General features: G+C 35.0%; 1 protein-coding gene across 2 annotated transcripts; it reads right to left on the bottom strand.

Moving 5' to 3' along the window:
• Positions 1–16209, bottom strand: LOC110807153 (poly(U)-specific endoribonuclease-B protein). 2 transcript variants are annotated; one of them, XM_088218075.1, is made up of 8 exons: positions 15989–16209; positions 15835–15903; positions 15702–15731; positions 14131–14205; positions 13956–14024; positions 5125–5727; positions 4603–4674; positions 1–371 (listed from the first exon to the last, which is right to left on the bottom strand). In XM_088218075.1, exons 1-8 carry the CDS (start codon positions 16106–16108, stop codon positions 138–140), a joined length of 1272 nt encoding a protein of 423 aa, XP_088074201.1. In that variant the 5' UTR covers positions 16109–16209; the 3' UTR covers positions 1–137. The 2 variants fall into 2 exon arrangements, with proteins under 2 accessions (XP_088074201.1, XP_088074202.1); XM_088218076.1 differs by having other exon boundaries at positions 5125–5721.
• Positions 16210–16680: the final 471 nt, after the last annotated feature.

The raw sequence follows: 16680 nt of genomic DNA, 5'->3' as shown, positions 1-16680 counted from the left end.
TAATCAAAAGTTGGGGAGAGTTTATTTAATCGAATTTTAATGTCGATTTTCAAATACAAGTCAGCAATACTGAATGTGCATTTCCAAGCTGAATTTTCAATTTATTATTATATACTATTCAAGCCTTCACAGGAGAATCAACATATTGATACAGGAAACACAGAACCAATTTTATCTCCAAAACGATAGCACTTTATATTAACAGTGTATGGACCCAACTGCACATGGTTGTCCTCTACCCCCACAAAGAAACACAATGTATACAGAGCTATTTCAAACTCCGGGCTCCCACCAACCAAAGTGGTTGAAACTGATTTGAGAATGCCATGCCATTCAAACTGAACTGTAAGCAACTGTGTATCACAATCTGGCTGCAACACAACTCAGAAAATACAAAATAAGGAATAGTGCTATGAAATGTAAAAATCATCTTGGCATTTAAGCCTAACATAATTCACGTAACAGATATTTGACTCCTATAATAATATATAGGAAAATTCATGTCAATAAAGCACAATTTGGAAAGAAAGCTCTTAATCATCTCAAAAAGCAAAATCGTTTAGAAGATTTTTCAGAGGACTTACATATGCAACTATTTTTAGAGGCAATAAGTAACAATTACGCATGTTGATACAAAATTGTCAGATGTCCATGTTCATTCTAATGCATTCAAAAAAATCCTTCAAAAGGTTAAGAGATGTAATCAGCAAGAAAGCTGCAAGGTGCCAACCAAGGAAGGTAGCACAAGACCGAGCTCATAAAGAGCCATGATTAGCACAGCCGATCAATACAGTAATTTTGTAGAGTCAGGTTGGGTTAAGAGTACATTGCTTGGTCCAGCCTGACAATGTGTTAAACAAATGGAGGGCTTCTGTTGATAAGGATTTTATTCTGAGTATTATGTTAAATAGGATATTTTATTAGTTAGAGTTTTAATAGTAAAGATATATTATGTAATTACAATTCTCTTATAATAAGAATAATTACTCTATATATATCTCTCATATAAGAAATAAAATTAAAAGTTTATTTTCTCCAAAATTTTCATGGTATCAGAGCTAATTAAGATTATTTTAGGATTAATTTTAAGATTTTTTTCAAAATCCTAAAATAAGCAAAATAAGCTAAATTGGTACTCAGTTACCAAAAAAATCAAACCCAGCATCACCCAGATGGAGTGGCCAGTCAACCCCGAACAGCACAACCATTGTTTCCGCACGCAGGAGCCACACACCGCTGGCTTCATCCCATTCGGCCCGAAAAACGTTAGAATACCGTCAGAAAAAGCCATCATACAGTCTGTTCCAGGTCAAGAATATTTTCTGGTTCCAGAAGATACTGATGAGTTATCTTTCTCTTGTCATTTATCTGATAAGCCTATTGTTACTAAAAAAGGAACGAGAACTTGACTAAGCACCCTATATCTAATTATGTTTCCTATGACTCTGTATCTCCCTCCTATAAAGTTTTTATCTTATCTGTTTTCTCTGTGTCTATTCCACAGGATTGGAGAAAAACTTCAGAAGATTCCAAATAGAAGGAAGTCATGATTGAAGAAATTAGAGTATTGACCAAAAAATGAAATATGAGAACTTGTTTCACCTCTACAGGGAAAGAAGATAGTTGGTTGCAAATGGGTATTCACCATAAAACACAAAGCAGACAGATCGATCGAAAGGTATAAAACTAAATTGGTGGCTGAAGGATTTACTCACACCTATGGAATTGACTATTAGGAGACCTTTGCACTTGTTGCGAAGATGAACATAATTAGGATACGTTCGTCTTGCGCAGCTAACCTTAATTGGGATCTACAACAGTTTGATGTAAAAAATGCATTCTTCCATAGAGACTTAGAGGAAGAGGCATACATATAAATTTCACACGGATTTGAAGATGAGACGATGGAAGGAAAAATTTGCAAATTAAAAAAGGTCTTATATGGATTAAAACAATCTCCAAGAGCATAACTTGAACGGTTTATAAGAGTTATAATCTCTTTTAAATATCAACAAAGCAATACTGATCATATCCTATTTATCAAACATCGTGAGATAAAGTCACTCTTCTTATTATTTATGTAGATGATATTGTGGTGACTGAAGATGATACAGAAGAGATGATCGGTTGAAGAAATTGCTGACTCAAGAGTTTGAAATAAAGGATTTAGTAAAATTGCAATATTTCTTGGGAATTGAAGCTATCAAGTCCACTAAAAGAATCTTCATTTCTCAAAAAAAAAATATATCCTACACTTACTAGAAGAGATTGGTATAATGGACTGCAAGCTGGCAAAATCACCTATTGAGAGCAGCCACAAACTATAAGCAGGTAGTGGTACATCAATTGATTTAGGAAGATACCAGAGACTAGTTTGACAACTCATTTATCTCTCACATACCAGACCTGATATAGCATATGCAATTAGTCTGGTGAGCCAATACATGCATGATTCTCGTGAAACTCATTTACATGTTATCTTCCACATATTACGATACTTGAAGTTTGCACCATGAAAATGTCTGCTATTTTCTAAGCATAATCATTTTAAAATAAAAGCAGTTACAGATACCGATTGGGTTAGTTCTCTAGATGATAGAAGATCAACTATAAGTTACTGCACACTTGTAGGATGCAACTTGATCACATGGAAAAAAAAAAAAAGCAATGCGTAGTTGCCCGCTCTAGTGCTGAGGCAGAGTATAGAGCAATGGCTCAAGGAATATGTGAATTACTATGGTTGCAAAAGCTATGAGAGAATTAAAACTTCTTAAAGAGAAAAAACTATTCATGTTTTGTGACAACAAGGTAGGTATTAACATTGCTCATAATTTATTTCAACATGACAGGACAAAACACATTAAAATTGATCGACACTTCATAAAAGAGAAGGTGGTTGGTGGCTCTCTATGCTTATATCATGTATCTTCTGGCGAGCAGATGACTGCTGTTTTCATTAAAGGATTACGCAATAAATCTCTCCAGGACCTAATTTACAAGTTGGGTATGTGTGATATCTTTGCGGTAACTTGAGGGGGAGTGTTGATAAGTATTCTATTTTAAGTAGAATATTATACTAAATAAGATATTTTATTAGTTAGAGTTTTAATAATAAAGATATATCATATAATTAGAATCATTTTAAAATAATGATAATTACTCTATATATATCTGTTAAATGTAAACACAAAAAATATAAGAAGTAAAATTAGAAATTTATTTTCTCCAAAATTTTCAACTTCAAATTTCTTTAGATCTTCTAGGGGTTTAATATAAAGAGATTTCTCTCCCCTATCCTCTTCCTTTGATGACAGAAGCTTTAAGTGACCTAATCCTTAAAGCCCCAAGCTAAATCTTATCCAAGGGTAGGTATGGATAATGATGACCATGGGGTTGAGTTAATGCAGAGACATCTCACACTTTTTGAAGAAGCTTTCTAAATCTGAGATGTCATTTACTTTGTTTCAAGTTGTGTTACGTTTAAAGGTGAACTTAGGCAAATCAAAGATTTTCCTACCAGTCATGAAGCAAATGATGTTCAAATGGCTTGAGTTTTCAGATGCAAAGCTAGTTTATTTCCGCTTAAATACTTGGGTCTCGTCTAGGGTGCCAAAATCAAGGATGTTCTATATGGAATCCTATTGTCAGAAAATTAAAAACAAGGTTGGTAGGATGGAAGAAAAGCTCCATTTCCAAGGGAGATAGGCTCAAGTTCATCACAAGCACCTTGTCTAACTTCCTCATTTACTTCCTCTTATTGTTCCTTATCCTTGCTGTGGTTGCTGATAGGATTAGCTATTCAATTTTTGGTTCCTACTAGGTAATTCTGACGGGAAGGGAAAACTTCATTTGGTTACGTGGATAATGTAAAACAACCTTTGACTTGTAGGACTGTGGGGATTAGCTCTTAGGCATCCTCAAAGAAAGTTTCAGTACCAAATGGAAATGGAGATTTCTTTTCAGTAAGGACATCTGTTGGTTGAATTTTATGAAATCCAAGTTTGGCCTACATGATGATAGACATTCAAATAGGGGTAGAGAAGCTCTTGGTCGACGACTGGAGATTTTTGGACAAAGAGTGGATATTGGTCAGTGGGCCACCTGGTCAAAAGTTGGTGATAGTACTAGTATCAGATTTTGACTTGATCCTTGGTGCTTGTATGGATTGCTTAGAGACTCCTTTTCTCTATTTTCTCAATTTTCAGACATACAGAGGTTATGACGTCAGATGAACTTTGGGCTTGGAATTGTACTCCTACCTATTGGATGCAAAAAAATTCTTAACCCCATACCTTTATACCTCTCTCTATCCTTTAGATCACTTGGAAAGAGAGGAATTGAAGAGCTTTTAAACAATCTTTGGCTTAGAACCCTTTGTCTTTGGCATAGAGATCATTTTTTGGTAGATGATGTGGATATTGTCTTTATCTTTTTAACCTTTTCTTTTTAATTTTTTATCTGTTATACCCCCTTACTGCCCCTTAACCTAATTTCTTCTTTTTTTCTTCTCTTAGAAAAATAAATAACCAAAAGAAATAAAAAAAGTATGATATCTCTATATAGAAAAAATGCAAATAGAAAATTAATGATATAAATACTTACAATCTCCCTACGTCGCCGAGGGAATATATAACCTTGGTAATCAACCCTTCCTTTTGCTTCTTCCAGGTAAAACTGGAAAAAAATAAAATAAGCTACAATTTTAGATGCTGCTTTTTATGCAAACTTAAATAAAAAATTTCACAACATGAGTAAAGGGACATTGGAGGAGAGTGGAAAAAACTTCAGAACTTACGGGCCACTAGAGTGATTCCAAATTTACTTGGAAGTATTTCTACTTTTATGGTGATCAACAACTTCAACAATGTGAGATTAATTTCTTCATCTCATACAAGTAGAAGGTATGTGCATTACAATGTAAATTGGAAAATGTCATAAAAATGCTACCTCCATAATTATAATAATTTTAATCCAATATCCTGATCAACCATACATCAAAATTACTAGAGTCCCATACTATCATTTCAGTAAGGAAGAATGGACATCTTAATGAACACCACTTTCAACATGAAAAAGAAAAAAGGGAAACAGAGAGAGGCCAGGCATTGGTAACAAGACATTCACCTGAATCCAGTTATGGAAGCCAGAAACTTCTTCACCACGTTGCTTGATTTCCCCTACAAAAACATGTTCAAAAGCAGAAGATGAAGTAGTACCTCCTCGACAATAAAGGCCAAACCAAAGATTTGACAGCAGCTTTTTAAACTCTTGATAATCCTCCGAGAAAATTCCCTTGGATGAGAGATACTTGTGAAGATATTTAATTGGTGCAGTTCTACTGATTTCTTCGATGAAAGCAGCTTGCTCTTGCTTCTCTTGAGAAGTAACAACCTCTTTGTAGCCTTCATTTGGGTTGTAGTTATCCAAAAGTGAACAGAATCGAGAAAATGTAGGCCTCCTGAATACATCTTCACTAAGCCACTCAAATAGGCTTCCTGCTGCCATATCTTCCTTCTGGTACATCTTTTTCCCTTCCCCACAGTCAATCTGGTAATCCTTTCCAGGTATCAAACGGTTCAAATCAAGTTCCCAGAGCCTGTTGCAAGCTTGTGATAAATCAGAGAGCTCTTCTCCTGAGGGATCTAAGCTAGCATTAACTTTGACCTCCTCAGAGTATTTCTGCTCACTAGGAGGGCGTTTGTATTCATGCCAGAAATCCATCTGAACCTAGAAACATTTTTTTTCAATGTAACAGTAACTGAGTAGTTACAGAAAAGATGAAAAAATATGTAATATAGATCATTATTCATACTGATAACCACCAGCCTAAAGATATAGGAAAACTAGAGCTTAATCCATAAAAAGCGATAGTTCAAATCCTCATCCATAAATCAATGATACGACACAAATTAGAACCGCAGATGACCAAGGTAATGTAGGTATATTAGGAAGAGAAGAAACTACATAAGTAGAGAATAGCACATCCTCCTCAAAACTTCACTAGAAGAACCTAAAAACCAAAGACCAAACAGACGAGTGTAGACTCCAAATCCCAAATCATTATAGGATTATTGCCTTTCAATTTCTATGTAACCCTGAGAGAGAATGCCTGAAAATCGTCCATCAGCTTTTGCCGAAAGTGTGACAAAAAAAAATCATCCATTTCCACAGATCCTGATTACAAAGAGTAATAATTAAAGATTCACCTATTCCTTCCGACCCATAACGTGGAGAATCCCACAAAAATTGCACCTCTCCACAAGGTTTTGGCATCCTTTTGTATCCTTCCCTGTCAATACATGTACACATAAAAAACTCCGCAGTTGGGGGAATGACCTAAGATAAGCCAAACAACATAACAGCCGCATCCAGAAATGCAGGCAACATCACAATATAAAACCCCTCCCCCTCCTTCCCCGGCCCCCAAACCCCCCGGACAACACATTATACAGATATTTAGGGCAGAGGGTCAACTTTCAAACTTATAACACATTATTAATGTTAAGCTGTTGATGAATAGTAATCCATATAAACACCTTTCCTCTTTACAATTGGTAAAAATGGGACCTTGGGTCATATTGTCAGAAAAATACTTACAAATAAATAACCCTAAAATTTCCAATGTCCAAACCCGCATATCAAGCTAAGGACTAAGATGGATGGACTCCAATAATTGTAAATAATAAGGATATCACAAGTCTCCCTATCAAATAGGTGTCACTTAAAATGGAAATCCCAACCTAAGGTCCCTTCAGTCGGATTCACAAAACAGGAAAAATGAGCATGATGTTGAGAGGATAAATTATATAAGCGGGGAAATTGGCTTACCAAGGAGTGGTTTCCAATCCAACGCATTCTCTATAACACCACTCTAGATCCATCTCTTGCTCACAAACAGGTTAAGGGTAAATACACTGGAAGGACTTTGGAGATGGTTTTCATGGACTTTTGCAAGAAATTTGACCGTCCTGCTATTGCAATCCATCCATCCCTGCAGTTTCTACAGATATCATAAATCACTATGCCACAGAGAACTAGGTTCCCACTGGAATTCTCAAAGCTATTAAACCAAAAGAGGTACATTTTGGTTTAAGATTCCCAATATCCAAGCCACCCAAGTCCTTGGACCTACAATAGACCTCCCAACTCACTAAATGATCCCTATGGTCCTTCCCCACCCCTGCCAATAAAAATCTTTTCATGTATCTCTTTATTCTCTCTGCAACACCCACGGGTATTCTGAATAAGGACAAATAATAAAGTGGTATGCTAGATAAATATGCATTAATTAGGGTGATTTTTCTCCTAAGGAGAACAAGCCCCCTTCCCACACTCCAATCTCTTACTCGATTTATTAACTACCCTGTCCCCTAAGGAGATATTGTTAGAATTGCCCCCTAGTGGGACCTCTAAGTATGTTATATGTCAAGCTAGCCTACAACCAATTGACTCAGCTAGATACTCATCAACTCCTTCCTCCACATTGATCTCAAAGTCCATTCTTAGTTAAGTTTATTTTTAACCCAAAAAACTTTCCCGAACACTTGGACAAGTGTGAGCATGTCAGCAATCGACCTATCATCATATTCTGTAAAGGGTTAAAGAAGAAAAATATTGAATATTTACTTATCTATTATTGAAATGAGAATATGGATATATATACATATAAATGGATTCATATATGGTAACCAACATAAATCATCCTATTAATTACGCTAATATACTTAGAAAAATAATTATATTATTATGTATAAGAAATATTCTATAATATTCTAACACTTTCCCTCAAACTAGAGTATAAATATTAATCATGCTCAACTTATTTCGAAAATACTCAATCCTTATTCCATTCAAAGGATTTATGAATATATCACTAAGTTGTTCTCTTGTTTTCATATAACTAGTAGATATAAAGTTTTTCTAAATCTTCTATCGGATGAAGTGACAATCAATCTCGATATGTTTGGTTCTTTCATGATACACAGGATTCGAGACAATATGAATGGTAGACCGATTATCGCACAAGAGTTTCGCAGGAGATGTGGGCCTCAAACCCATTTCATTTAAAAGATAATGTATCCATAAAACTTGGCATGTTGCCTAGAGGATAACTCTATATTCAGACTCTGTGCTTGAGCGAGACACAATTGTTTGTTTCTTACTTTTTCATTATACGAGATTCCCACCAACAAAAATACAATAATCCGTAGTAAATCTCCTATCAATCTTAAATTCAATCTAATTAGCATCTATAAAACATTTAATATGAGTATGTCTGTGATTTCTAGACACTATATCAAGTCCTGAACACTTTTTAAGTAGCACAAAATATGTTCTAGAACCTCCCAATGTTTGACTGTAGGTGCAGAAATAAACTAGCTAACAACACTGACATGATATGCAATATTTAGATGAGTCATATTGAGGTAATTCAATTTCCCAACTAGTCGCCTGTATTTTTCTGGGTCATCAAGGGGATCACCATCATTTTTTGTAAGATGTACATTTTGTACCATTTGTATGTTGCATGGCTTAGCTCTTAACTTTTCTGTTTCTGCCAGTAGATCAAGTACGTATTTTCTGTGAGATAACAGAATCTCTTCTTTACTTCTTGTTATTTCGACCCTAAAAAAATATTTTACTTGTCCCAAATTTTTGATATTAAACGGTATGCAAGAATGACTTGAGAGAGGATATTCCTGCATGATCATTTTCTGTAATTACAATATCATCAATATAAACAATAAGAAATATAATACAAACTGCTGATTGTCTATAGAAGACCAAATGATCACATTTGCTCTTCTTTAATCCGAACTCACAGACTACTTCAGTAAACTTGCTAAACCACGCGCGGAGATTATGCTTTAGACCATACAAAGATTTTTTCAAATGGTAGAATTTTCCATACTCCCTCTAAGTAACAACCCTAGGTGATTGCTACTTATACATTTCTTCTAAGAGGACACTATGAAAAAATGAATTTTTAATGTGCAACTGGCATAAGGGTTAATCCGAAAGGCTGCAATAGATATGAATAAACGGACAGAGATAATTTTGGCCACTAGAGAGAATGTATCAAAATAGTTCATCCCATAAATCTAAGTATAGCCTTTCGCTACCAGTAGAGCTTTAAGTTCTGCCACAGAGCCATTTGCATTCACTTCGACTGTAAATACTCATTTGTACCCTACAACCTTTCTTCATTTAGCTAAATCTATCAGATCTCATGTCTGATTATCATCAAGATCATTTATCTGCTCAAGCATAGTATTACACCAATCAGGGTGATTCAAAGTTTTTATAACTATTTTGGGTATAAAAGTTGAATTTATATAAGAAATTAAAACTCTTGACAAAGGAGACAGATAATCATATGAAATAAAATTATCAATAAAATAAGTAGGCGTATGAATGGTGCACTGACGTTTACCTTTACGAAAACCAATGGAAAGATCAATGTCCTATGAGGCAGAATCAGATAACGACAAATCTGGTGCAGGACATATATTATTAGTTTGTTATTCTATAATAAACATGAATAATTAGTGGTAGTATTTGGGTCAGAGGCACATGAATACTATCATCAACTTGTTTAACTATACAAACTGTTGACACATTATCTGAACGAATACTATTATCTGTTTGCTTAGTAAAGGCACCTGGTGTGAAACTATATATGAACCACTCGTCGTCCGACCCCTGACTTGGATGATGAGGAGAAGAATAGTATATTCTCTAAAAAAACCACATCAGTTGATATCAAATATTTATTGAGATTTAGAGAGTAGCGCTTGTATCCTTTTTGGAGACGAAAAATATCTCAAAAATGTCATTTCAAGGCCTTTGAGTCTAATTTTATAACATTAAATTGCACATTTCAAACATAAGAGGTGTTACCAAATATCTTAAGTTACACTGGAAACAAAGATTTATTTGGAAAAAGAAGACTGTAAGGAACATTTCCATCAAGTAATATAGATTTCATACGATTAATCAAGAAACAAGCCGTAAAAATAACATCAGCCCAAAATTGCTTAGGAACTTACGTTTGGAACAAGAAATCTCGGCTTTCTCAAGTATATGCCTGTTCTTTCTCTCAACGGCTCCATTTTGAAATGGTATATCAACACTCGAAGATTTGTAAAGGATCCCGTGTTGAGTCATAGTTTTGAAATGAATCTGACATATATTTTTTGACATTATCTTTTCTCAATACATGCACAGAAATATTGAATTGTGTCTTGACTTCAGCACAAAAAATACAAAAGTAAGAAAATATTTCTAAACGATTCTTCATAAAATATATCAAAGTCATCCGAAAAAAATTATCCACAGAGGTAACGAGATACTTAAACCCAATTTTGGTCGGAATAGGACAAAAGCCCTAAACATCAAAATGAACTAACTCAAAAGTAGATTTAGCTCATCTATTGACCCTTAAACCTGACGGACGACGACGATGATGTTTAGCAGACCGACATGACTCACAATCTAGTGAAGGTATATCATGAAATTGAGAACATATCTTCTTTAACGTAGGTAGAGAAAGATGTCTCAATTGATAATGTACTTCAAATGGAGAGATAACGTTAGAGCAGACAATCGATCAAGATACCCAAGTATTAAGAATGTAAAAACCATATGATATATTTGCTTTACTAATAATCTGTTTCTTCATAAGATCTTGAATAACACAGTGATTAGAGAAAAATATAACACGACAATTTAAATTTTTAGTAAATACTCACAGAAATCAAATTGAAAACAAGTTAAGTAAACTTAATACAGATGACAGGGTCATAGATGACGTTAGTTTTGTGGTTCCTGAACCCACAATGTTATAGTTCGACACATCAGCAATAGTTATAGGAAAAGTTAGTTTGTGCGGTCGAAAACTAGAAAAAATATTAGAATTACTTGTCATGTGATGTACAGTACCAGAATCAATCACCCGCCCTTTTAAGGAAGAGATAAGATATTTTTTCTCTAATTCACCAAAAGAAGAAAATTTATTCAAAAATTCCTGATACTTAGTGAATTTAGCGTACTCGTCAGCTGAAATTATAACAGTTTTCTCAAAAGATGAGCTAGCAGTAGCAGCAACAATATTAGTGCTCTGTATCTTCCGATTGCGATTCTGTAATTTCTTACAGTACTGTTTTATGTGCTCTTATTCACAACAGTAATAGCATACAATATTATCATCTATTTCAATTCAGAAATTACAAAAAAATGCCACTCAAAATACCCAAAACACAACAGTCAGAGATACTCGGAAAATGCTGCAAATAAACTAGAAAATCTAAGAAAATAGAGTATTTCTTCATGCACGACTGTCAATAATCCTACTAGAGTCACTGCCAACCACCGAAGTTTACACACCGCCGCATCTGCCGCTGTTGGAGTTCATAGTCGCCACCGAAGAGCCGTGCACTGCTGCCGAAAATCACCAAAATACCTCTCTTCAGCTAAAATCACCACAGAACCCAAATGCATGCCTAAATCTAGAATAGTGTTTGCAAAATTACCTCAAATTACGTCTAAAAACTAGAAGCTTGTTGTCACGCTATCCACTCTATCTCTACTTTCTCCGCTCTGGCCTTTTGGTTTTTTTATCAGACTAGGCTAGCCGAGCTTCTCTTCAGGTTCTGACTTTGGGCCAAATGCGACACGCACGTGAAACGGCCGAACAAGACTCACCCGACGTTTGAAGACCAAAAAATCGTGAGAAAAAGGCTTCCTCCGCCTCTTCTGTGTGCACCACCGTGCAAGCCATGATCTGAACTAGTAAAAAAACGGTGGTCGACTTCCTCCAACGCTAGGAATAGGATGTTCAACCTTTATTTGGTCTGACCACTAAAACACTAACCCTAACCTAATTCTGATACCATATAAAGGGTTACGGAAGAAAAATATTGAATACTTACTTGTCTATTATTGAAATGAGAATAACAATATATATACATATAGATGGATTCATACATGATAATCAACATAAATCACCCTATTAATTACGCTAACATATTTGAAAACATAATCATACTATTATATACAGGGAATATTTTATAATATTCTAACGTATTCGAATAAAAGAATTGTGTCATCAACAAATAGCAACTAAGAAATCTCAACCTTGTCGTTACCACTCTCCAAACCGGAATCACCCCTCTTTTCGACCCCCTAGTTAACATTGGGCTTAGCACGTTCACCACCAAAGTAAATAGAAAAGGTGAGAATGGGTCTCACTGTCTCAATCCTCTTGATGCCTGAAACCCAATCTTATGATTTAACATTCACAATTATCATGAATAAAATAGAAGATAGGCATCCCCTAATCTGTCTTCTCCGTCGAGCCCCAAATCTCTTATTCTCCAAAAAACTCCACAATTACAAAATGAAGTAAACTAAACAGAAAAAGTTAGACAGAGCAATAACTAGAAGGACAAACATAAAGTGACAACAGTAAATAAAACTCTAAGAAAAGTGTTGGAAAGTGTCTCCTTTTATATGCAAACTATTGGAAAATGTCTCTTTTTTATTTATACTATTAGTCTCCTAAATGGAGCTGTAATTAATTTTTTTATAAGAGTCTAAATATCATTAATGATGAGAAAGAGAAAGAAAAATACAATCAAGGAGAATACGACATCCTCAGCATGATGCTAAACAAAAAAGCAAACAATAAAGAATCGCAAAGAAACAATGGTCTGATTGCCAGAAATAAAACCTTCCCAGTTGTGCAACAACATAGTTGAGGTGATAAAATTAATCTTTCCTTCTTGTAAATTTGATGACAGGGTTGAGGTGGTCAAGCTGACCTCTTTATAGGGAAGGTTTAGGCGGCAGAGTTAGTATCTCTTTCTCCTAGCTTTTATGTAAAGGTTAAGGTGGTAGAGTTAAATTTCTGTTTCTCCTACGTGCAATGACAAAGTTGAGGTAGTAGAATTAGTTTCTTCTTCCCTTAAGTTGGATGTCAGAATTGAGGTGGCAAAGTTGACCTCTTCTTTATCAAAGTTCAATGACAAGATTGAGAAACTACAATTAATCCCTAGTAGGTTAATGTGGTAGAGCTGATATCTCCTTATCCTAAGTTCTGTGATGATCAGGTTGTAGAGTTGACCTCTCTTTCTCCTGCATATTATGATAGATTTGAGGTGGGAGAGCTGATCTTTCCTTTCTCTATCATTGAGACATAGTTGAGGTGATAGAGTTGAACTCTCCTTACCCTATCTTCTGAGGCTTAGATCCCAAAGATGTCATCAACCCAACTTCTAGATGTGGATGTTTCCAGTGATCTCATGACTAAGGTGCCATCATAATTATTATTACTAATACTATTGTTACGTAGATGTTTCCAATTGTTTCAGCCTAGATCTTCTACTATCTGCTACTGAAATTGACAACAATAACATATTCCCTTCTTTCAAAAACATTAAACATGTTTAATGGATTTATAGACCATGGTTCTAATGTACACTATACGCTATCTACATGCAGACTGCTTGTGATGAATTAATAATGTACAGAATGTGTAGCATGTCCATGGTGACACATTGATATTCACATACTTAGTATGGATACTTGGGAGGTCTTTAGTACTACTCATTGCCATAATGCTAATCACAACCAAAAGTTCGGGTTGTGACAATTAATTTCCTTAGAGAAAATGACTAGTATTTAGTTATTAAAATGCAAATGCATGAGGAAGAAATTCAACCTTTTGCTATTAGAAGTAGAGCACATAATCACTATTCTAACGTCAAAATAAATGGGGAAGAAAACACACTGCTTTTGTTGTTAACCAACAAATATTTTTTAACTGATAGTTTGAGTTCTCATCTCATCATTAGTTCGCTAGGACAGGCAATGCAGTTAAGATAATGTAATAAAGACCAAATGAGCACTTATGAACATTTGAAAGGTGCTCCACCATGAACAGCACCAGAATAAACCTTATGCGGATGCCTGGAAGTCTTTCTGCCAACAGTCTCCCATCCATCATTATTCTCCTGCTTGTCCTCCTGTGCTTGAAGTCCAAATACAAAAAAAAAAAGAATAATAAATGCATTGAAAAGAAAAATATTCCATGAATTAAAAAGAAAAAAAAAAACAGAAGGAGCAACCTACATTTCTATTCCACAGGTTTTGATCATAATCATGTTTCTCGCCGCCTTCATCCTTTCCATGCCTGTCATAAGTAGGCTGTATTTAAAAATCCATTAGAATACACCTTATTAGGTGATTACAGGAATGTCCAGAAAAGTAGACAGAAAAACCATCAGACTTTAGCAAAGAATTAGATGCTACATGTCAAACATAAACCATTTATCAAATTGTTAAGGTGGGTTAAGTTTCTGAAGGATTGGATTTATGTTGGTGTTTTATATGCTTTCTAATAATATTCACAAATCTCAACATTCCCATGGTAATTCCCTTCTGTCTAAGTAGCTCTTAATGCTGTCAATGAACACTCTGAACATATTGATATTGAGAAGACATGTTAGCAAATGCACTTAGTTATCTCATTTACAAAATCTATACTTCAAACAACCGAAAAATGCTAACCCCAGGGGCAATGTTAAAAGTTGAAAAAGGAAGTCTATTATAGTAATAAGATGATCATTTTTTTCTTTCCCTATAAAATATAGGGGATTGAATTTAATGACCTGTCATCTAAACAATATGATTCACTACTCTTAGAGCTCAGTTCCTCAGATCTATGCTATTGCTCAGTAAAAAAAAATATCAAAATCTGTGACGCTATTGTGGAAAATAATAGTGGGACAAAGGAATGACGAGTACTAGTTCTAAGAAACCTCAATGATTGGCAGATCGTGAGTTGAGGAGTTGTTGTGTCTCCTTTCTCTCTATACTTTGGAATCGTCTAGCGAATGGATTGTTCACTGTAAAATCTTTCTACAAAAAATTGTTCAAGTATGAAGATGATGGTTGCATTTTCCCTTGTCGGCAGATGTGGAAGCCTAGAATCCCTCCCCGAGTTTCGTTTTCTGCTTGAGAAGCTAGCAGGGAATGTTGTCTGACTAGTAACAAATTGAGGAAAATGAGAAAGATTTTAGTCAATGCATGTTATTTTTGCAAGAGAACAGAGGAGAGCTGTAATCATCTTTTACTCTGGTGTCCTGTAATCTACAAACTATGGATTATGTTTTACGATCTACTTGGTATTAGTTGGGACATGACAGGTTCGGTGAGGGATGAAATTTGGGTTTGGAGGGGCATTAGAGGTTGTAAGAAGCATGTGGAGATTATCCCTTTATCCACATTGTGGGTGGTGTGGAATGATAGAAATAAGAGAATTTTTGATGGGGTTAAGAATATTGATGATTTTGAAATTCTTAAAAATAGATGGTTCCAAACTCTTAGTTTTTTTGTATTGGGTCATCATCTTTGTTTTATGAAGGCATTAACTTTGTTGATAATTTGATTGACATATAGGACAACCCCTCTAGGCGGACATAGCACTATACATTCATACTTTTTATTTAAAAAAAAACAATATGATTCACAAGCATTTCATCATTGCAAGTTTTGTTTACGTAGTAAACAGCTCGTGCAAGATCCTCACATCCCAAATATTGAAAAACCGTCACAATTAATGAAACCCACATACCCCCTTGAGAAAACGACCTGCAATTAAAATTCATAAATATTCGAGAATAAAAAAAAACAAACTTCACCTGATGAGGCCTCCTTGAAGGGCACTGTTCCTGCATAAATCATATCGAATTGCATACTCAAATTTCAGTATTCAAAATAACCTTTAAAGGTTAAAAAAACAACGAAGAAATTTCATCAAAAAGAGTACCAAACCTTTCTATTCCACTGAAGACCTGGCTCCACGCACTCCTGATCGTTCTTATCTTGCTCCGCTGACACCACCTTCACATTATAGCCAACCAGATCAATATATAACAGAGATAATCATCAATATAGTGTATAAGTCATAGTTAAGTGGCGCTAAAACCTGCGCCCATGAGGATCGGGACCGCTCATCTCGTGTATCTGGGCCCGAATCGTGGTCGTCCTCGTCGCGGAGGCCACCACCGAGAGCTACGTCGACCAAGCCCCGGATCAGACCGTCCATTTCTGTGTTTCTAGAAAGAGAAGAGATCAAATGTAGATATTTTAGTGAGAGGATAAGAGTGGTGTTTTAGTTTAAGAGAGATCTATAAAAGAGCTGCTGATAAAGAAAAATGGTTGAATTAAGTTCCATGTACCAAGAGCTTGGCGGGTAATGGCAGATTTGTAAATTAAACTCTATATTGTGATAATCCTATTTTTTATATTTATTTAATCAAAGGATTTTTCTATTGGATCTCGTATGCTTTTTTCATTAAAAAAAAAGTAATATATACTCGTGAATTCATGATTATTTACATTAAACCAAATAGAGTCCCAAATGCCAAACGAGCTAGCCCATGCGAGAAGCTGTTGAGCTAATTTAGAGTACTCTAATTTTGTACAAGCTCATTGATTTCGAAACATTTCAAAAGTTTATTGAGATAGACTATCTGTAATTTAAATTCATAACATAACAAGATGTCTACCCTATGAGAAAAAACCTCATTTATAGACGACCCATCATATCTAAGGCCAAAGACAAACTTATGGTTTTCATTTGCTCCACAACAAGCTCAAATGATTTGATAATTATAG

This window comes from Carica papaya, chromosome 4 (genome assembly GCF_054855325.1).
Source record: "Carica papaya isolate Zhongbai chromosome 4, ASM5485532v1, whole genome shotgun sequence".
Taxonomy (NCBI): Eukaryota; Viridiplantae; Streptophyta; class Magnoliopsida; order Brassicales; family Caricaceae; genus Carica; species Carica papaya.
The sequence above is the reverse complement of the archived record's forward strand: the minus strand, read 5'-3'. Positions and strand labels throughout refer to the sequence as shown.